General features: G+C 36.6%; 1 protein-coding gene across 1 annotated transcript; it reads left to right on the top strand.

The window, feature by feature from the left end:
• Positions 1-7,911: 7,911 nt before the first annotated feature.
• On the top strand, positions 7,912-22,634 carry LOC124173280 (zinc finger protein 846-like). The gene is made up of 5 exons (XM_046552799.1): positions 7,912-7,941; positions 8,163-8,282; positions 13,868-13,993; positions 16,507-16,570; positions 19,899-22,634. The coding sequence occupies exons 1-5, from the start codon at positions 7,912-7,914 to the stop codon at positions 21,623-21,625; spliced, it is 2,067 nt and encodes a 688-aa protein (XP_046408755.1). The 3' UTR covers positions 21,626-22,634.
• Positions 22,635-22,929: the final 295 nt, after the last annotated feature.

The following is a 22,929-nucleotide window of genomic DNA, read 5'->3' on the forward strand; positions in this document are numbered from 1 at the left end:
TTTTTTCATGTACTCCAAATTAAATAAACAAAATTAATATGTAAAAAAACCACATCTCATAAGTAAATAAACTTCAAAAATGGGCGCAAATATGATTCCAGAAATAACCTAAACTTTGAGTGTAACAAATTTAAAAACAAACAATTTTCCATGTACTCAAAATTAATTAAACAAAACTGATCAATAAAATAAAGTACAGCCCATTCTCTAATCCATGAGTCTGATTACAAAAAAACTTATATGTACAGATAATAAGCGTTTCCATAAAGAAGACATAAAATATATCATGAGAATCAAAATCATCACCTCATATTTTTAACACCTGTTTACACCACACATAAACATATACTAGTTATTGATTGAATGCATGAACGACTTTAGCAGACCAGAATGGAATGTGTACATATGCGTTGACCATATCAGAACTGGTTCTATTTTCTATTAATGCATTCATACAAGTTGTGTGGTTTCGCGATGCATTTTTGTTTACATTAATGGGTTCATATAGTTAGATAATAACTAGAATAGGTATATGAATGGAGTAGACACCTTTAATCAAGAACGGTAAGGCAACCATCTCTACTGATTTAATTATATGTATACCACATTTTTATTTTTGACAGCACCAATATTATGTACACAAAACATTATTAAACAAAAAATTATTCGAATGAAATTTTTATACGCGAGCACATAATTTTTTTATAAACATCTAACATATATAATTTTAGCAAATAATAAAGTTATCAAATCAATCAATTACGAAATGCATTCGTATATAATATTGTCACATAGTTAAGAACAAGTACACTAAATAGCCAGGTATGTCACATTACTTATCTCGACTTGTTTTAAAATATTCAAATCGATTTGTTGAAATGCCTCTTTGGATATTTTTTGCAGCTGAATTATTCTGTTGTAAAACCAAAGAGAAGGTAAGAAGCAAAAGAAATACATCGAAAATATATTCCACAAAATTCTTCACGTTCTTTGATATGTGTTTTGAGTTGGTCATTGGTAAATTCAAATTATTCACTTTTATGACTTTTTATGACTGCAGACACTTAGTAATAACACAAGGAAAAGCGACTTCGGCCGCTACAATTGAGGTACCAACTGCGAGTTAATTAATACCTCGTCAGCATTCGGAAACACTAAGCGGGAAATTGGACATTTTTCACTGCTCCGTCGATCATTGGCGAGGTCCTTTCATAACATTCAATATAGTTAACTAACAAATTTAATGCTACATTAAGTTTTGATCTCTAATAAGAAGTGCTTTTGAGTTAATTTTTCATGTAATAAATTGATGCAGTCACTCAAATTGATCAATAAAATAAAACACATCCCATTCTCTAATCCATGAGCCTGATTACAAAAAAACATGTACATTTTCGTGAATTATTTTTGTGGACCAGAACGGTACATATACGAATGCATGAACCAAATTAGAACAAGTTCTATTTTCAGTGCATGCATTCGAACAAGTTGGGTGGTTACACGGTGTACTTTGGCGTTAATCTCGCGTTCATACATTTAGACATTAACCCGTACGTGTTTATGTACCGTATAAACAAATTATTTGCCCGTCATGGCAAGTGAGTCATCAAATACACGATTAATTACATTTTCAAGTTTTTGCTATAATCTGTTAATCCACAAATACAAACATTTGTCAAAAATTTTATTCAAGCCCACATGAACTTTGAACTATTGCGGCTGGGGTACACGGTAAGTTAACACGAACAAGTTAATATCTGGATACGTGAATGATTTCACATTATTTTAAAGTTACACGAGGCTTCCAATGAAATAAAATAAGATGCACTCACCCTGAGGTAATTTCTACACGAAAATTTTCTCAGTTCTCCGTCCGATTTATGACAAATATTTATGAAATCATTGAATTCGATGAGCTTTTTCAAGCACAGTGGGCTGGCAGGCAGGTCATCTCCAACAGCAACCTACGAAATGAATGAAAACATATGCGCAAGATATTTCAGACTTGCTGTGGAAGACATGCCCATACAACGGAATAAAACAATAACTAAGGAGATCAATAAAATGTAAACCCTCACTTACTTGTAAGTAAAAAAAATCGCCTAAGGCATCCTTTCCAGTTATCTGGCTTCCTGCAATTGAAAAGAATATGTTGTAAAAATAATCATTTTTCTTCACGCAAAGTCTGCACGGAGTACCCTCAGAATTCCTTTCTGAAGACTGAAGAAGAAGAAGATAAATTCCCAGCGGTAATACTTATATTTTTACAGCAATAACTCAATCTATCTGTAAAACCAGTTCACTCCTCAAAAATCATCCACACAGCACTCAGTGATTTACAAATTTCTAATACATTACGTTCATTTCCATGACTTACGATAACGCAAAAAACTTGAGAATAATCCAGGAGAATGGCTTATAAAGCTCACATTGACAAGGACCTCAAAAATAAATCGCTTTTCAACAGAAAAGACATCATATATTTTCCAAGAACTCCATACTCATTGACGCCTTGCTATTAACTGACCATGATAGCAAGGATTAGCATACATACCGGATTTCATTTGCGTATTGCACCGCTAGAGAATTGTGTATGCAGCAGGCCTAAAATCGAAAAATGAAATATTTCCAACAATAAGTGATTTATTATGCTAGTTTATTACATTTTTTGAATAAAAAAAATATTTTAAAACTTTTTTAATTCTACATTTAAGAATTTTGAACTCTTTCTCATATTTAAAGACTGTAGATGTAATCTGACCTGGCGGACGCCGAGGTTGGAATTAAAATTTTGTTTCCGGCAAGGTGATTGAATAACCTTTAACCAAACATTTTTACACTACAATTAATCGAAAATGTGATGAATTTTAAATGAAATGGCCCTTTAATTTTTGAAATGGAAAGAAAATACTCTTCAAACACGGATGTTTGGCCTGCGCTATAGGTGTGCTACTCGCGGATAAAATGGCAACTAGAAAACATCGGTTCCAAACAGAGGTTGATTGTATAGTCATATAATAACAAGTGATCGTTGTGGATTAAACTTGTCGTGGATGCTTGTCCAAAGAATTTACAATTGTGTCATAAATTGTTGAAAAATTTCTCAATCCAAGCTATTGAGTCGTTATATATCTTTCCGTCGATTCATCAATTGTTGGATTTCGTGTTCCTTTCGTTTAGCATTCTAAAGTATTATATTTTCACTCATCATCTTAGTCAATGTAGTTTCCTTGTTGGAATTTGTGATCTTTGTCAATACTGAGTAGATGATTTCTTTGACGATAAACCTGATTTAAAAAGTGAATAAGAGTTTGAATCGAAAACATGAGTCGTACCATCGGGATTTTCACGGAATCTTCAGATAGGAATCCAGAAATAGGCCTTTGCAGACTTTGTAGGGAGAAGCATGATTGTTTTTACAGCATATTCACTTCGAATGTAGCGTACAATATAACTGTGAAGGATGCCCTACATGATTTAGTTGGCTTACAAGTAAGTGGCACATTAAATTTTATCGATTTTATTTAAAATGGTGCTTACTTCATTTCATGTTTTCATTCCAAACTCTATTGATGTGCAACTTGTTTATTACAATCTCAGATTACTGTGGGAGATAGCCTGCCCACTACCATGTGTCCACTGTGTTTGAAGAAACTTACGGAATTCAGTGTTTTCAAAAAGATTTGTTTAGAATCAGACGCAGTTCTTAGAAAAAGTTGCTTCAGGGTGAGTACTTATCGTAATTTCTTATTTGAAGACTGGTGTAGTATAAGTATTGCAGAGTTAAAGGTGAAACTCTTTGGTTTATGTAGACAAAAGATGGAATCAAGAATGATATATTTTGCGAAACGTTTTACGGAAAAGTGTAACAAGTCCAATTTCCCGTAAATTTGGTTTTTCCCTATCCGTCAATCGTTGGCAAGGTCCTATTAATGTTGCTGTTTGTGTTACAATGGCGACGATTGAAGACATTTTGTCATCTAGTGAAATTATGTGTGTGCTAAACTGCGATATCCAGGAAAGAATGGCATTCAAACTCACCATTTATCAACTCAAAAAGGCAATCTACCCACTGCGCTATACCACGCTACCTTTTTAAGTATTTGATTAGGTAATCGGAGCATGTTAAAGGGAACAAAAAAATCCCTGACGATTTGCTGCTAAAGATTGAAGTGTCAGAGACCCAGAAATTGGTTTGTCTATGCGTTGTCAAATAAAGTCACAGTTGCACGTAAATATATTACCTTTCTTTAGCTCAGGGCCCATTTCTTACCTTTAACTATGATCTCATGAGGGTATGGTTATGTATAACTAAAAATATCTTTGCGAAGTTTCGGAAATTGATTGTTCATTTTCAAGTCATCTTGTATGAATAGATGGTGGTTACAATGAAGGCAAGATTGGCAAAGTATTATAAATTAATTTAAGTGCGGAAAAATTAACCCAGAAAACATTTTCATCAAAAATGTAAAATTAGAAAGAAAATTAGGAATTTTGATTTGGTTTATCTTTTCTGTATTTGTTAAGTTTATTTTTATTTAGTTTACTATTTTCCAATATTGGAATACAATTTTTATATTTGCATCAGCTTTGATTATTTCCATCACAGCATATTTGTCTAGAACCATTTCTGTTAGTGCCCTTTTTAAAATTATTTGCGTTTTACTTGTAAAATCAGTTTTTTACACAATCTTTTAGATAAAATCTATTTTGTTTCTTAAAGTACATTATAAAATTTGAAAGTTTTCTATAAATTTTGTGGTTAGCAAGTTTAAATATGACCTTAGCATAAATAAGTTCAAAGGTTACCTGTGTTAGGATATATATTTTTTAGGTACTGAGATGTTTATCCTTCATAACGGTCTTAAAATCTTTGCAAAGGATATGGCATGCAGAAGCTTAGTCAGGAGTTACGCCAGGCCAGATTCTCCTACTCCATCATGGCCGGCATTTCTATTTCCATGAGTTGTCCTGGTGCACTCATGGCGATGGACAGCTCGTACATCGGACCCAGTGGAATTCCCATGTTAACTTTAACGATTTTATATACAGGGAAAACCTGTGATAATTCTTTTTATGATATGCATACCCGGTAATGTTTTTGCATTCTTAATTTTTTTGGGGGCTATCGGTGTAAATAAGGGCTATAAATTCTTACTCTGAGTAGCTCAATTCTTACAATATATTTTGAGGTTTATTCTCTTGAAACATTTTTTTTATTTGTTTTGATAATGTTTTGTGTACTGATTGCATGATAATTGGAATGGGATGCTGTTTTAGGTTGTGGATCAATTTTGCTCAATGAGTTTGGAGTGTGTTGACAGAAATATTTTCTTTGTGCATAAGGTATAATTAATGCTTGTTGCTGATTTTTTTAAATACCTTTGTATTTATGCAGATTACTGTGGTGAGAAACATTTTCACCGAACTGTAGAGTTAAGGATTTAGTTCGTGATGTGTATTTATTTTGTATTTTAATGGTTGATGTGATTAATAATTTATAATTGTGGTTGATTAATGAGGCTCTGTCCACCACATGATAGAAATGTAGGTATTAGAATATCTTGTGGGTGAGGTGTAAAAGGAAGGACGTTGTCCATTTCTAGCTGCAGTTTTTTCCCATCATTGTGGCAAAGCTTGAATACTGGAATGGTTTAAGTGTTCATCTTTTGAGGTTATGCATGAATGAAGCCATTTTTCAATGTATTCTCATGAGTGCAACTGCTGATCTGCCAGACCATGTAATATTGAACTCAACAAATAATAATAAGATGGTTCAATGTCTGGGGAATTTGGTGAGTGCATTCAGCCTTTGCATTTGAGTGTTTCCAGTTAGGTTTTAATATTTAATGTTCTAGGCATTGTGATGTGAGGTTTCGTGCTGTGGAATTACTTTTGAATAATTGAAAACACAATTTCCTCGCTTGACACTAAATTCCTAATGCATGCAATCCCTTGTAAATGGCTTGGTGGGCAACTACAAATACAAAGCAGTCTCTTCTTGAGTATGGCATTGATCATCTTTGAGCAATGCCTCCAATTGATTTTCTCTGGAGGTTTTTGGCCTTTCTTTACATAGACAGTTGTCATCATTGAAATGATTGTCCTTGAAGCAATGATACCAATCGTGTAACAGTGTTTTTGTTATAGCAGTATCTCGGTTAACTTTATGGTGCTCTTCTCTCAACACTAAGGATCTAATGCTGTGACATATTCATCATGGTTGTTGAGCAGTTTGTTTACCTAATGTCTAAGCTTGAGTCATGATTATTCTGGTAGTTCAAAATTGACCAACAATCAGTGCTATAGCCATCTATTGACAGGCAGTAGGAACTTTGTTTCGAGAATAATACATAATTGCGCTGTGATTGGTTTCGCATGTTTAAAGGATAATAATAACAGGGTAATTTAAAAATTCATTTCATGAAATAGTTATGGAAGAGAAGATGATTTTGAGGTCTGTTTTCTTTCTGCATAAATATTACACCCTGTATTCTCTTCTAGAGTTTATATTTGAGTATTAACAGGAGGTATAAGAGCATAATAGGAACATTGAAAACAATCTCCACTTGTTTTTTTTCTATGGCTCTACTGTTGAGAAAAGAATAAATAGTGATATTGGCCAGGTAACAGCTACTACTACAAAAATGATAATTGCTGAAGCAAATTGAGTGCAAGAATAAGAAACTTGATCAATTCATTTTCTTAACTGCAGAAAATTGAATCTTCAGTCTCTCTTTTGATTTCTCATGATTTGAAAAAAAAACGGAAAAATGATACATCTGAATAATCTCCATTCTCTGTCGTGTATTATGCTGTGAAGGGGCACCTTCCATGGTCCCTAAGATATTTAGAAAAGACACTGTGTGAACATGGAATATCAGCGATCTTCCTGTTAATTTTTTTTAGTTTGTTCTGTAGCTTTTCAGTATTTGATTAACAGGCATGCAGAGACCAAGCAATTTTTATATGATAGCAGAGGCAATATGTGTAACATTTTTTCCGTAATGCTTTGAGTACCCCATGTATGTGTTTTAAAGAGATAAAGGTTTATCCCTGTTACTTCTTCCTCAGAGTTTTGAAGGAGGAGGGACAGAAGATGAGGAGTCGGAGCCTTTTGTGGAGACCAAGGACTGCATTCAAGATGTCATTGAAAACACTTCAGAGTTCATATGCTCAGCCCAAATGACTGAAGTGTACATTCCTGTGCCAGACTGCTTATTGCCCAAGGAGGATAAGTTGGTAAGTTATAATCTCATTCACAGTGAACACTGGGTGCTTTCCATTCATTGACACACGTCGACACAAGTCGACTTGCGTCGCGGTTTTCGTGTTCCATTCGGTGTGTGTCGCCGACTGTTGTGACACAAGTCAACAAACGGTAACGCACAGGAATAGGAGAGTTATAAACAAATGCCACGAGCCGACACAAGTCGACTCATGAGTCGCAATAATGGAAAGCACCCACTGAGTCTAATCACCTTCAGTTTTACAAATTTCTTGGTTGTATGAGGAATGGGGGTGTGTCTGTTATAACTTTAATTATTTTGTGGGAAGTCACTGGCATAATGCAATCTTCAGATGTTCTTTCTAGTAGTGACACATGAGGCAGGAAGTGGAACCACATAAATGTTTTTTCGTGTAAGTCAACAGCAGTGGTACAGCATTGATAATCTGTTGACAGAAATGTCTCTTATCCCATGGAGTATAATTTCGGAATCCCTTGTCAAATCTCTGTTCAAGCCATTAGTGGTGGCTATTGCAAGGCTCTCTCTCATGATTGCCCTCTATTTGTTCAAGCCATCATCCTCCATTGTTTCCACTGAGGAACCAGCATAAACTATTGTGGATCCTTTTTATAAGCCTAGGTGAAGAAATGATGAAGACAAATCAATTTTCATTGGAACCTCGATGTATCGTTCCCACTGTGGTGCCCTTAATGTAAGTGGCCAATACTCTCATTAAAATCATGTGCTCTTGGCAGCGTAGCTCCCTGCTCCCTAGTTGAGCATTAATATTCTTGAGTTTGATCTGTGAGTTGCATGATTCTCATGAGTATTTTGGCCAGCTGGAGTGGTCTCAATTAAAAGAGGAGTTTTCATTATCGAGTGAGGGAATTATTGTTTTGCTTTTATTGAGTGACGCCCATTGTTCTCTCCTAGTTTCACGTGAAGGACGAGAAAGAAGACCCTCTGAGTGAAGGGAACTCTCCTGTTCTTGACACGTCACATCCAGCTGGAATTTTAAGTGATGCCTCTGACCCATTGGCCACTGATGACCTGGTGAGTGTACTTTTGCCAAGTGTAATTTAATTTTTCTCTGGCACAATGTCATTCTATTTTGCATTATTCCTAAGACCTTTCTGCAGAAACATACTGCATTTTGCCTTGCCTGTTCAATCATGAACAACTACAGAAGAGCTTTCATGTTTGAATCGTTTAAATTAAATGTAATGAACAGATTTGGTGTATTTTGCCAAACTGGCTGCTCAACTTTGCTCACTGAGCAAGTAAGCTTTCTATCATCTCAGCACTGAGCAGTCATTTGTTATGTGATCGCACAAACAGTTTTATTTCCGTTTGCCATGGAGTGGAAGGGGGGATGTTAGGAATCGAGAGTTAAACTGAATACTATTGACTTACGTTCAGTGAAACAGATTGACCATGACATCATAATGTAGCTGCTAGCTAGATTCAACTACATAACTCGTATTCCTTATGAGAGATTGATGTTCATAGGAATCAAAATGTTGCAGAATTGGATTTTGTGATGAAAGTGAAGAGGAATTTACTGTGGGGATGATGGATATTTTAGACCTTGTTTACCATATTTGAATTGAGTGTTGGGCATCGGCAATGCTAGTTGATTGCCAAAAGGTATCAATTGTTAGTGATGTTAACTCTTTCAAAGCTGACCATGTAAAACTCAAAATCATCCCCCTGTGCGACCTCCGTTTTTCCCTCTCCTGTCGACTGCACAGCGGGATAGATATGTGATGCTGGTTGCATAAGGTCGGCTTCTTCCCCGCGCCACTGTTTTCTTTCATTTTTTTCTGCACGTTGTGTCCAAAAAAATACAAGGAAAATGAATTTGTAATGTTCTAATGGTATTGCCAGTGGTATGTTGCCACTGCCATGGATAATTTGTGGCTCAGATGGATGTACACCCATGCCTCGTATAGCGCAATTTCGATGTAGCGCAAATACATTCCATGGGGAAACATCGTAATCCAGTGTAAACTAATCAAAAAACTTTATCGCTCTCATGATAACACGTGAACTTGCGCTCAGTGCTCACGAAAGTGATATCATTTTATGCATTTTACTAATATTGCTTGCCTCAAATCTTCTTTGTCTATATATTAATGGAAATCCATTGCTGTGCAATGGACAAAAGCATTACTCATCATTGGATTTAGATAGTTGGCCTACCAAAGTAATTTATCTTCACTCTTTAACAGAAGAACAATAGTTAATTTAGATCATTAATTATGCGTGGAGCTAGTGGAAATGAGTTTCTTTAAGCAATACGGTATGAGATGTAATTTTTGCCATCATAGCTTATCGGGCGATTGACTTCCAGGTAGAGGATCTATGCTAAAGACTTCGAGGTCATTGGTATTTACACAGGGGAAATGGAGTGGTGGCCGAGTTGTGTATGAATAGTATCAACACATAAAGGGTCTGCATTAGTTTCAAACACAATCGCATCATTCCCTCCCAGCAGTCGTAGGACCTTTGTGACACAGGAATACTGTGCTGCAGTAGGTGATTTTGATAGAGCCATACAGAGGGAAAACCAAGAGAACAATGGCCAAATATAGGAATGCGGGTAGAAAAATCAAGAAGTTATCATGAAAAACCATTTACCTAGAATAGAAATTGAAAGAGGTGAATTGCTTTGAAAATAGAGATCATCGAAGGAATATTGCATGGAAGTTTAAACTCACAATTATCTCTTAACTGTTCTGCAGCTGTAAATTTTGAAGCCACCAATTATAAGTATGTTCCATACTTAGAATCTGATGCATTGTTTCCTTACCTCTGTATTTGTATTCTCAGTTGTGAGTAGAGCATTCTTTTTTGGAGAATGCTCCTTGTGCCTTTACTATTCCATTGTCTATTTCTTTCATGCTTCATCCATCACTAGTAGCTAGACTTTCTGTGGCTTATAAATAAACTGGTTACTCTGCTTTGTGTAGGTTAGCATATAAGTCTGTTTGTAAGGTTATGAAACATGAAAATAGTATATTATTGAAGCCATAGTAAGTAGTGTATTTATACTTTAAAGTGGTGATGTTATCATTTGTTTTTTATATTTTATCACGGATATATTTCTTTTCCACCTGAAACAACTTCACGTGTTTGAAAGCACTGTCTTATGCCTTTTGAGCTAATAAGTTGTAAATGGTTCAGTTATTTCCGGGAAAGCTAATGATGTTCAACTTGAATTGAATTGCAAATTTTTATTTAGTCCCTGGATGTAAAATTCCTCAAGAAAACACCACTTATGATTAGGGATGTGAATTTTTTTGATGGTTTGAGAGGGAGAAAAGCAGTACTTTGAAGTTGGAGATTCGGTTCTTTCAAATAGACATTTCGGTGTTTTCTCAAAAGCTGCAAGTTTGAATATATACTTACATTAGTTTTTATTTCAAAACCTAGAAAAGGGACAGTACCATTGTTTAACTGAATATATCTTGGTTAAGTGACACTTCCCTTGTGGCTGTGTTATGACTGTAGACAATCACCTCAGTGGTGGAACCGGGAAAATCGATTTAAGTCAAAAATTAAGCTATAATACCTGTCGGTAGTGAAATGGGGAATGTGACATGTATAAAAATTGCATGCTGTTTAGTGTGGCTAGTAAGCTTTAATTCTTTCTAATAAGTAAATTTCAATCTAAATTACTTCTTTTACAAATCCCACTGGATCTAGAATAACATAGGTAATGCTGTAGAGTCAAATCAAGCCCGGAACTCCAGTAGCTTGGTTACAGCATGGGAAGCTGCACTGGACAGAACTGCACTCATTTAGCCCCTACCGACTCCCCTTCCACAATCCTCTAGTAGTTTAATAACATTGCTCCTGTAACTCACTCATGCAACGATTTCAAGTGCGTGCTGAATTCCCCTTAGCTGCCCATCTAGAATAGTTACAGCTGGCTGTGAGTGTCCTTCTAGAAATGTGATCATTTCAACAATGTGTTTGCCATACACTGTGATGAACATAGCCTGTATTTGGATAGCTTACGAGTCTTCTTCTGAAATACTACTGAGAAAATCAACCCGAGCAATGTCACTTGTCATGTCCTCACTGAACATAAACCCTACAATATCTTTTGCTTGTGTTGCAAGATATGCCACTGATTCATACATGGAGCTCCACCTGGTTAAAAATGGCTGAGGAAATAGTGGCACTTGCTGATTAGGGGTAGGTTGTATCCAAGTATATTTTCTATAAAGGTGCTTCCTTTTTCATGTGTTTAGTAATGCCATCTTCAAATTGGATACTGCTTGATGCAAAATATGCAGATGTTTCCTAAGAGTATACAGTACTAAATTAAGTTTATGGCCCCAGCGCTGATTTATCAGAACATTTTCTGACACCAAATCCTCCATTGTATGAAAACATTTTGTCGTGTAGTGAGCAGAGTCTAATGTTGTTACATAATCGAGTGGTATTTCGTACTACTTCAGTGTGTCTAAAATTGCTCTTGAACATGTTTTTGAATTATCAGTTTCCAAGTACACACATTACCAATTAAAATGTCCAATGCACTATCAAGAAGTGAGTCAATTTTTAGCAAGGTTACAAAAACATTTTCTTCTCTCTTTTCCATTGTTTTATCACAAAAAACTATCACCTACTTGTCCTTCAGTTGAGTCTTCATGTTGTATTTTAAATCAGGAATGTATTTGTCCCTAAGTTGGCAAATGTAGGTAATTTCTCCAGCACCAGTAGCGAGGTAAAATTATTCACAGCGGTAAATAAAATGTTAGTTTTTCTATGACTACGGAAAGGATTAGAATGCTTTGACTTAATTTACAAAAAGCTGCTGTAATCGTATACTTGCCCTCAAGGAATTCATTCAAAAATAATTTACAGTATCGGGTGTAACTTTGTGGGAATCCACAATCGCAGGAATAGAAGGATCAACAACTTTGCTATTTCCACATGGTAATTTATTGAGACCAACCATGGTTTCGTTACAGAAACCTTGTTAATTTTACGGTGCAACGAAACCATGGTCGGTCTCAATAAATTACCATGTGGAAATAGGAAAGTTGTTGATCCTTCTATTCCTGTCATTCAAAAATGACTTCATGTGCTCATTTTCCAATTTGTAGAGAAGAATGTCAGCTTTGAGAAAGTTTCATACTATCCACTTTCCAAAATGATGAGCAATTTGGTTTTTCATGGCAGCAGTTGATGCAGATAGAGATTGATGTTTTTAACTTTTCCCTGTTGCCCTGTCTCTTTTGTTTAATTTTTCATTCAACATTACAATAACTCGTCAAAATAACTAGAATGTCTGAGACACCAGCAGCAATATTTAACAATTGCCACTGGAAAATCAGTTATTTGACAGATATAGCTTAAAGATAGAGATCAAAACATTAGGTATTCAGGCAGGTGCAGTCCATGGGTGCATTCATCAAGCTAGCGCCGGGCTAGGGGACAGTTCTACTCGGAATTTACTACTGAAAATGTTAATGCTCACGGAGTGACAACAGTTCTAGGGGCATGCTTCAGATTCCTCTACTAATATAATATTCCATTTGTGATGTTGATAAGAAAAAAATGCATACATTGCTCTTCTGTTGTTCAACGAACAGATCAAATAGATGGTCATTCCCTCAGAGTAAGGATGGGAGATTGCCATATATTGCCTCGTATTGCAGCAAATCGAAAACACGCGATGCCGTTCTCCCGGGATTGTATCGTAACATTAGTTATGCTCTTAGGAACTGCACTCGTCCACATACCTAAGGAATACTCGCGCTTGTGTTAATTTTAATAGAATTGAAATAATTCTGTGTAATGTAATGCTTGTTCCTATGTTTGAAATTATAGTTTAAAAATTTTCTCCAAAAAAATAAAAATTCGTATTTTGGGACACAATTTGTGACATTTCCTGAGTTCAAAACTCTTATCCCCAGTCACTTTGAGGTAATTTGTAATGTCTTACCTCTACCAGGACACTTTGTGTCTAAATCCGCAAAATTCTTGATGGCGAAATTTTCCCATCCCCGCTTATCAGTTGTCCATGTAGAGTAAATGAACCTTCATATTTTCACATTGAACCTATGCAAGCTTTGTTCTATAAGGAGTTTATCTACAGATTTCTCTTTTTTGTTAACTCAGAATGGCCTTCTGTTAAATCTTGTCTGAGTAAGTTTAATTTATCTTTCAAAATGTTTGATGTCTCTAAACTGAATTATAAACCAAAATATACACTAAATTTATCCTCCATTTTTGACCCTATTTCCATGAATGTATGTTATTACCTATGAGCTCTGGATTCTCATGCAAAGTTTTTTCGTAAAATAAGTTACAGTCACGAATAAGATTTTATCTGGAGTTCTGCATCTCCAGAAATGATTGCCCTGAGGATCATCAAGTGCCTTTTGGAGGGATTTTGCGATGAAAATAGGAAGTAATAGGAATAAAGTAAAGTGATAATTTTAACAAAATAAGTATAAATGTTAGAAATTTTTAACATTAATTACCTTGAGGTGGCTTGCAGGGTAGGATGAAGAATGTATATATTTAAAACTAACTTTTATTTTATTCGTGTGAGGAATTCTCATAAGTTTTTCCATTTTTCTATATCTCAATGATGATGATTGGGGTTTATGTTGCAGCCCAATACCTTAACTGCTTCCCAAGGCGAAAAGGGGGAAGCTCAGGGCACAGGAGCCATGGTGGCAGACCGGGACTGGACGCTTGTCAGGGCAAAGGAGGAACCATCTCCTGAGGAGAGTGCCCAGGTATGTGTGGAGTTATTGCTATGGAATTTGATGAATTGTTGGAGGAGATTTTGGGCAGAAATGTTAATCAAGGAAAACGCTAGGACATTTAGATTTTTACACAGCTTTAAAGGTAACCCGTTTGATTGAAAGTTGCTAATTACTCGAATAAGTTTTCTCATCTTAAAAAAGTTTTTTTTTCTTTTCATGTTGTACATTTGTATTGTAGTTTTCTTGCCTTATAAAATCCTGGGACGGATAAACTAAACCTTATTAGCCCTCCAGTGGGGACGTGGGGCTCCTTGGTGGCCCATAGTGTTTCATGTGTTTGCTCTTTTTCACATGATGACATAAATTACCTGTGATTGTCAGAAGCTACCCATTATTTTGGTGTCAAATGCCTCACATAGATGCTTGTTATTAACCTGCACATGGTTGGCGTTTAATAGCACACAAAAGGAAGTTGGCATGTATTGGCCATGAGCTAACAGTGTTTGGCATGTTTATGCTACTTTTATTGGTACCTCAACAAGTGGCCTACTTGCTTGCCTTCATTGCAAGGGGGTGAGGTGCAAACGATCTAAAGCTCTAGCTTTACCAGTGACCAAGCTCAACTTTTTTCCCTGTGGTGAGTAACAAAGAGCGGTACTCCTGCAACGCAAGAGTGTGGATTCCCAGTGGTACATGTTTATTGGAAGTATAGTGACCCTTCTTCAAATTCCTTTCATCTTATTTAGGCTGAGGCACAAGTATTTACAGACAGTGTAACCTATTTGATTCAAAGTTACTTATGACTGGAACAAGTACATATTCTTATCTGAAAGTAAGTCATATTTTCCTCTTTATTTTGTATTTAATTGTTGTAGTTTTCTTGCCTCATATTTTTCTATGTTAAATCTTGGTACCGATGAAGCAAATATCAATATGATATTTATATTACTATAAACTATCCTGTGACCAATAAATCATGCCTCATGTAGATGTTTATTTTACAATATGCAATCCCAGGACTGATAATTCATTGCTCATTAAGAAAATCAGGTCTCACATTTCAATCAAACTCTGTAGTGTTGTAGTTCATAGGGACCAGTCCACAAATCTCCTCCCATATTTGGTTTTATAACCAATGGTCTTAAAAGTGGAATGCATTTCAACATTTATATACCAAATATATTCCCATAGAAATGGTCTCCCTTCAGGTAGGAGCGGTAGCCCGGTTTTAATGTCCTAGGTTTGATGTTTACATGTAGCACTTTTCAAAATTTGTTTCTACTTTTCATTTTACAAATGTCAGCTGTTCATCATTATCTCCATGATTTTCACTGAAAATTTTACGAGGGGTGATTTTAAAGTAAGTACCGTTTTTACATAAAAAAACAAGTAAATTTTTTTTTCAAAAATAATTTATTCACTTGAAATGCCATACTTTACTCCACATTTCTACATAATTCCCATTATTATTGAGGCATTTATCGTATCTTGGGACCAGCTTTTGTATGCAATCGTCAAAGAAGCTTGCCGCCTGATTAGACAACCACTGCTTCACGGTCGTTTTCACTTCATCATCATCAGAATGGCGCAGTCCTGCCATTAAGGGTGTGTTGCTAGTCGATTTTTTGACTTGCAGTGACGTCATAAATGCAGCAGCGTACTGTGCGACTGTACAAAAAATGCGCTTCACTGGTCAAAACAAAAGGCGTGGCATGCTGAGTGCATGTGTCGTTTTGCTCCATGATAATGCCCGTCCACACACAGCAAGTCAAACTCAAGACCTTATCACTTCTTTTGGCTGGGAACAATTAAACCACCCTTCATACAGTCCCGTTCTAGTGCCGAGCAAACATTTTTTTATGTACTTGAAGAAGCATCTGGCGGATCAGCACCATTCCGATGATGATGAAGTGAAAACGACCGTGAAGCAGTGGTTGTCTAATCAGGCGGCAAGCGTGTTTAACGATGGCATACAAAAGCTGGTCCCAAGATACGATAAATGCCTCAATAGCATTGGGAATTATGTAGAAAAGTAAAGTATGGCCTTTCAAGTGAATAAATTATTTTTGAAAAAAAAATTTTTCTTGTTTTTTTTTTATGTCAAAATGGTAGTTACTTTAAAAACGCCCCTCGTAGTTTTCTAAGTGGAAATATTTTTCTACAATGCAGTGTCAGATTTTATCCCATTTTTTCATTCAGATGCCTAGTTTCCATTACGTTATTTCAGTTCATTCATTGCCAAAGAAACCTTAATTATTACATGGTATCACATGAACTAAATTGCATCCATTGCAGAGCTATCTAATGAAGATAATATTACAATGCAGGCGGAACATAAATCAAAGACCGTTTACATGTTGAAAAAAATGGAATAATATTTAATTTCCTGTAGTTTTGAAAATATTTTTATTTTGAAAGGAAAAAATGCATGTGGAATTCCAAATTTTGATATAATGTGGTGCATAAACAGTTTAAATCATCCTTTCAAAAAAAGTCCTGAATCTCTTTTCGTGCATGATTAATATCTTGATGGTTACTTCCAGCATACTTTAAGTGAGGATGGGGACCCATTTGAGAGTTCAGCTACTGCCCATGAGTCTGCATTTGGTGAGTACTCTTACGGGTTGCAAATAACTCTATACTTGGAGGGATTGATGTTAATGTGGAGGATATACAAGTAAATGCTTTTATTTAGCCAACTTTTACTGTGACTAGAGCAATTATTGAAAATTTGACAGTGTCCCATAAGTCCACAATGGAAGCCATTGATGAGTGCTTTTAAGGGCCTCAAATAGTTGCATAAAAGTAAGGCTTAGGTCACTTTCAGATGGCACGGTGCTGTGCTTTAATATAATCTAACGTCCCTACCGATGCCTTCATACCAGTCAAATCATGCGGTGTTCTCCACTGCGCCCATTTCTAACCGGCCAGGCACTGCAGCATCAACAGCGTCAACTGGTCGTGAAATTCAGACCGCTTTCAGATGAGAAAACTCTGGATTTCCTTTTGCCATGCGGAGAATGTAGGAATGTGGAAAGTGGTCTCTTCTGAAATCGGCCTTATTTTGACTGATTCTGAAGGATGAAGAACCTGAATTAGTCATCCATCCATATTTCCTGTTGTCTTTATTTTAAGTGGTAATTGGATAGGGGAGAAGTTTTATATTTACTTACTTTTTTGTAGTAATTTGAATCGTTTTTAATAGTCTTCCCTAACAAAATATTTTTGTTTCACTGAAATTTTTGGGTATGTAAATGAGCAATGGCTAAGAATTTTTTCTTTATTTTCTCTATTTGGCATTTTTGACTGTTAAAGAGTCATATTAAATGAATAAAAAGAATGCTGCCTTGCTTCATCCAAGCTTGGAGACTAGTTTATTGAAAGAAAAAAATTTACTCGTAGTAGCCACACACCTTTTTTCCAAAAATGCCGGTGAAAAGCGGTGCGAATCCTCAAAATTATATACCCAAAAAGCCAGAATGGAGCATTTTGTTTGAGAATTGAGTGTAGAAAAGTAAATTTCAGGGTCGATTGAAAATGTAAACATGGAACTTGGTCAAATGAGGGCAAAAATTAACTTTGCTTTTGGACCATTTTAAATTTGTGGGAAAATTAGCGAAAATCTTTTAAATGAGTGCATTCCTATTCACCCTTTTGTCCTTGGGATTAGCAATGGTGCTTTGATAGGTTTTACTGACAACTAGGCATGAAGCTTCCTTGGAGGAGAAAATGTGGTTGACACAACATTAAATTTAGAGGTATGCTCTAGAAATGAAATCAGTATGGCTAAGAAACAGGCGAATTCTTGATATCAATCAAATAATTCTACATTCAATCTGCATGATAACCTGAAAGGCGTGTGGTAGGGGGTGTTAGGACTTCCACTGTTCTTACATAAAAAGGATATGCTCTATGGGAATTAGGACTAGCGTTTATTAAAATCCCTTACGGCTCGGGGAAAAAACGAATTCCCGTATCTACCCGTTCCGCAAAACAACTCTATTAATTTATCGCTTCTATCAGACCTGGAAATACAGTGGGGCTCTAATATTTTGTCCTCTGTGTCGCTTTTAAAGAAATCCAAATTCAACTGTTCAAGAAATTTAAGCCTAGCACGCAGCCTTCGAGTCTCCAGCGGCTCAGTCCAATTCACATAACATCTGGGTAATGCTTTCTGTACAAAGATAGCAGTTTTTGACGAACCACACAGCCTTCCTTGGTATTTTTTTTTCAGTTTGCTGATTAAGTCTTTCTTCGCCGGATCCCATACGCTCGTTGAATTATCGAGGTGCGGTCGGATGAATGCAAAATAGCACCTTTCTTTTACTTTCTCATCTGAAAATCTTCCCACAATACGCTTGACAAATCATAATTTCTTCAGGGCTATGCCACAAATATTTCTTATGGGTGTTCCCCACAATAGGTTCAAGGTTATTGTTTCTCCCACGTACTTCACTTTGTATGTTGCCTTTATGTTAATACAATCCACTGCATAAACATGGTTATAGATGTACGAGTTCAGCAAGAAATGTACCGTCATGTATTTTCTCAGATTAAGTTCAAGTCCCCTCTCTTGGCTCGACAAATGAACGTTGTTTCAGTCCAATGATAGAATTTCATAGAGTGATCTCTAATTTCGCGATAGATGACAGGGTCGTCAGCAAGTAAACGTGTTATACTGCTAATGCGGGAGCAGAGTTCATCAATGAATATAATGAACAGCAGGGAGGAAAAATTTATTTTTCCCATAGCCAAAATAATTGCTGAAAGAGAAAGGTCTTTATATGCTGGTGCAAAAAAAAAGAAATAAGAGGTGAATTCTGAGAGAAAATTTCCCTTGCAAAAGCAGAGCAGGGAATTCATCTCTCTTTAGTTCCCAGAAGAATTGACGATAGTGTCATACTGACCCAAAATAATAAATTAGTCCTTATTCTTTATAAAATGGTTTATGATTATGCCATTGATGCTGAAAGGGAAAGCCAAAATAAATCTGATACGCTTACATCCTACAACAACTAAAATTCACGTTGATGTAGTGGACGTCCAATTCTGTGCAAAAACTATACTGCAGGATGTAATACAAAATGGCAGCCTTTGGTCATTTTATTTACTAATTATTGATTTTTTCTGCTTTCATTGCCCTTGGCATTATAAAGGTTCATTAAATATCTTCTCTAGTTATTAGGAGTGGTTTTCTGCAGAAGATAGCTTGGGAAATGATTAAACTACGTATAATGAAAAAGAGTGGAAATGCTATTGTCCCAACACAAATAAGAGCTCAGGCTTGCGTGCCATACTTGGAATATCTGCCCCTGGTGCCCCTCCGAACCATTGCTTATCTCATGACAGTTGGGTATATTTCACTCAAGGGAGTTTCTTTTGGCTGTTTGTTCATTGCTTTTATCTTTAAATGTTTAATTACCTCAATAAGAACTAATCCAGGAAAAATTCAAAATAATTTTTCTAGATACTCATCTGTAGTACCTCAAAATTTATTGTGATTGCCATTGTTAGGAACCTTTTTAATTTAGAAAATATTCACCGATCATTAAATATTCGATTTAAGAGAAAAATATTTTTCCCTTTTTATAGGACCAATTCTGTAAGGGGTCTATTTTTATTCTTTTTCTGCAATTGGAAGCCATGTGTGAAACGTATGTGTGCTTAATTATTTGTATACGTATCATTTTAACCCATGATTTCGTCTTTTTTGTTCTACTACACCCTTGTTGCCCTCGTCATTTTTATGATATGTGTTCTTTTCCCCTCCATTCATTTATATCGAGTCCCTAGGTTCAATTCTAAGTTGGGCAGCAATTGTTCCACCTGACTTAAGTGCATTTTTCCATCCTTAAAATGAATTTTAAGTATAAAATGTTGTAGTCTTAAATTTCATGTTTGACGGTGTTAGTTGCTATTTGAAAATTTCTTCTAGGGGTCCCGGCTGCCGAAGAAATGCCCGAGCAAACAACATCAACTTCATATCTGCTTGCAGAAGGAAATCTTAGGACTCATTCTATTGATGAATGCATTGGTACCACACCTTTGGCGACACAAGTTATTTCCAAGGCTGGAAAATCCCATGAAGAGATAGAGAAAAATCTGATAGATAGAGACTTGGAAAAATGTGGTGCTTCTGAAACTTATGAGGTATCAAGTTGCTCAATTCTTGATGACAGACAATGTAATAACGAAGACATTGAATCACTTAAAAGCAGCAGAGGTGGAGCCGCAATGGCTGTTGTAGGGGAGAAAAGTGGTTTTAATGCACCAAATACCTCGCAGAGCCTTAGGTTTATCAAAATAAGTGGAAACGACAGAAGTGGCTGTGAGACTATCATGGGATGCAACAACGAGGTACTTAATTACTTGATCGAAAATCCAGGGAACAGTTATAGTTCGAACGAAGATTCGTATAATTGCTTCAACTGCAGGGATGTGTTCAACAACAAAAAGGAGCTAATGAAACACATGAAAATTCATTTTGTTGCTCGTAATTTTGATGCTGCAGCGGAATCAATCGCAGATGTGTCTCCGGAAGCACTTCCATCAAGCGGACACTGCAGTTCTTGCGAGCCTACCATCTCAAAGGCTTTAAGTGGGCAGGAGAGGAAAAGACTAGAGCCTATGCCAAAAGAAAATGTGCTCAACAAGGAAACCAGTGGAGGAAAAGGGGATGAGTCAAATACAAGACTAATGACGAGAAGTTTCACTCTAGTAGAGAAATCAACTTCACAGAGTTTATCTTCAAAGTCATCTTGCATTAGAAATCTACGCAATCACGTGGTTCCGAGAAAGGAAGAGAGACTATATTCTTGCAGCGAGCGCACTGAGTCCTTCACTCAGAAAAGGGACCTCACCGTACACAAACTTACACACACAGGAGGGAAAACGTATTCTTGTAGGACTTGCAGAAAGTCTTTCGCTCGTAGAGGTCATCTCGACATTCACTCGCGAACACACGCAGTAGAGAAGCCTTTTACATGTAAGGTCTGCAGCGAGTCCTTCCCTAGGAAAGACGTTCTCTACGCACACGTACGTAGACACACAGGAGAAAGGCCTTATTCATGCAAAGTGTGTGAAAAGTCTTTCTCGAATAAGAGCCACTTAGTTAGACATGTGCGCACGCACACGGGAGAGAAACTGTTTTCTTGCAACGAGTGTGAAAAGGCTTTCTTGTTGAAGAGCGACTTAGTTAGACATATTCGTACGCACACGGGAGAGAAAACTTTTCCATGCAGAGTCTGCAAGAAATCTTTCACTCAGAAGAGTCATCTCAAAAGTCACATTCGAACACATACGGGAGAGAAGCCTTTTTCATGCAGCGAGTGTGAAAAGTCTTTCTCGGATAAGAGTAACTTAGTTAGACATATTCGTACGCATACGGGAGAGAAACCGTATTCTTGTAGCATTTGCCGCAAGTGTTTCACTCAGAAGAGTACTCTCGACAGTCACTTGCGAACACATACCGGAGAGAAAGCTTTTATATGCCACCTGTGCAGCAAATCCTTCCTTAGGAAAAGTCAGCTCACCTCACACATTCGAACACACGCGGGAGAGAAACCTTATTCTTGTAGCATTTGCTGCAAGCATTTCACAAAGAGGCGTTATCTCGACACTCACATGCGTTTGCATACGACAGAGAGAGGCCTTAAATCATGATACGAGTGTGAAAAGCCTTTCTCGAATAAGAACCACTTAGTGACACATTTTCGTATACACTCGAGAGAGAAGCCTTAGTCGTGCAGAATGTGCGAAAATTCTTTTTACAGAAGAGCCTCTTAGTACATTTGTGCAAAACAACGAGTTGCTTTATTTCTGCAACGTCTGCAGCAAGTCTGTCGCGCCATGATGCGACCTAGTAACCCATTCGTATACACACTGAAGATAAACGTTATCAATGAAACATTCGTTGGAAGTGTTTTGCGGTTACCTTGACAGATATTCATACATGCTCACACATGTGAGCATAGTCCGCATCAAGTCCATAACTACAAGGAGCGGCCCTGACCACCACATGTGTAAACGTACAAATGTATTGTATTATTATTGAGAATTTTGCAATAAGTCTTTCACTGTTATTTCTAATCTCAACTTCCACATGCGCTCTAAAGTGAGATACTCTATCCATGTTGTGTGCTTTCCCTCAGAAAATTCACCTTTGCGCATGCAACATTTTCTCGCGGACAGGATAATTCATATAAATCTTACAAATGTTCTACTTAAACCTCATGCAAAGCTGCACTGAGGAGTCTAATGTTTAATTTTCGCCTGCACAACGAGAAGTGAATGATTGTATTGTGTCAATAGGGATGATGGGCCATCTACATGTTTCTATGAAATGCGTGCCAAGTAATGTGTTTTTGGGTTTTCGTAATGAATATTGAAAGAGAGTAGTTGCAGAAAAGGGCACACCCAGGCTATCAGATGAGGATGAAGCAGCCTACACTACACATATTTGATTAAAGACGTCCACAATATTCATTCCAATGTTTTTGGCTTTAAGTCTGGTCTTCTTTGTCATATTCTAATTGGTTCCGAATTTTCTTAGAATTAATCATTTGTTATTTGAATGTTCTTTGTTAAAATAATTATTCTTGTCCACATTTTGTAAATAATGTGATATTAGTGCACAATAAAAGCTTCTGGCCGAGTTTGTTAATTTAATGAATTCAGCATGTCATTTATTTTCATTGTTAAAAGATATGCAATTTTATTTCTATTTCTCTGTTTTCACTCGCGGCTGAGCGATTTGACACGATTTGTCGGAATGCACCGTCAATAGGACAGCAACGATAATCGTAAGCCATTAACCTTAGAACGGTGAAGTTGCGAGAAAAGGCAGCAAGGGAGGAGGAAGATGTACAAACATTGGCAGAGTGAATGGGGATGATATCGGAGGGTGGGAGAGTAAGAAGAGGATGGGGAGTGGATACTAGGTGGCGCTGAGCGCACTTGCAGGGTTT

The sequence above is a fragment of the Ischnura elegans genome, assembly GCF_921293095.1.
Source record: "Ischnura elegans chromosome 13 unlocalized genomic scaffold, ioIscEleg1.1 SUPER_13_unloc_4, whole genome shotgun sequence".
NCBI classification, from domain to species: domain Eukaryota; kingdom Metazoa; phylum Arthropoda; class Insecta; order Odonata; family Coenagrionidae; genus Ischnura; species Ischnura elegans.

Excerpts from the sequence above, each read along its gene's own strand:
- LOC124173280 (XM_046552799.1), top strand. The coding sequence starts at position 7,912 with ATGTATCGTTCCCACTGTGGTGCCCTTAAT. Across the intron at positions 13,994-16,506 it reads CTCCTGAGGAGAGTGCCCAG|CATACTTTAAGTGAGGATGG; the intron begins GTATGTGTGGAG and ends GGTTACTTCCAG. Across the intron at positions 16,571-19,898 it reads TGCCCATGAGTCTGCATTTG|GGGTCCCGGCTGCCGAAGAA; the intron begins GTGAGTACTCTT and ends AATTTCTTCTAG.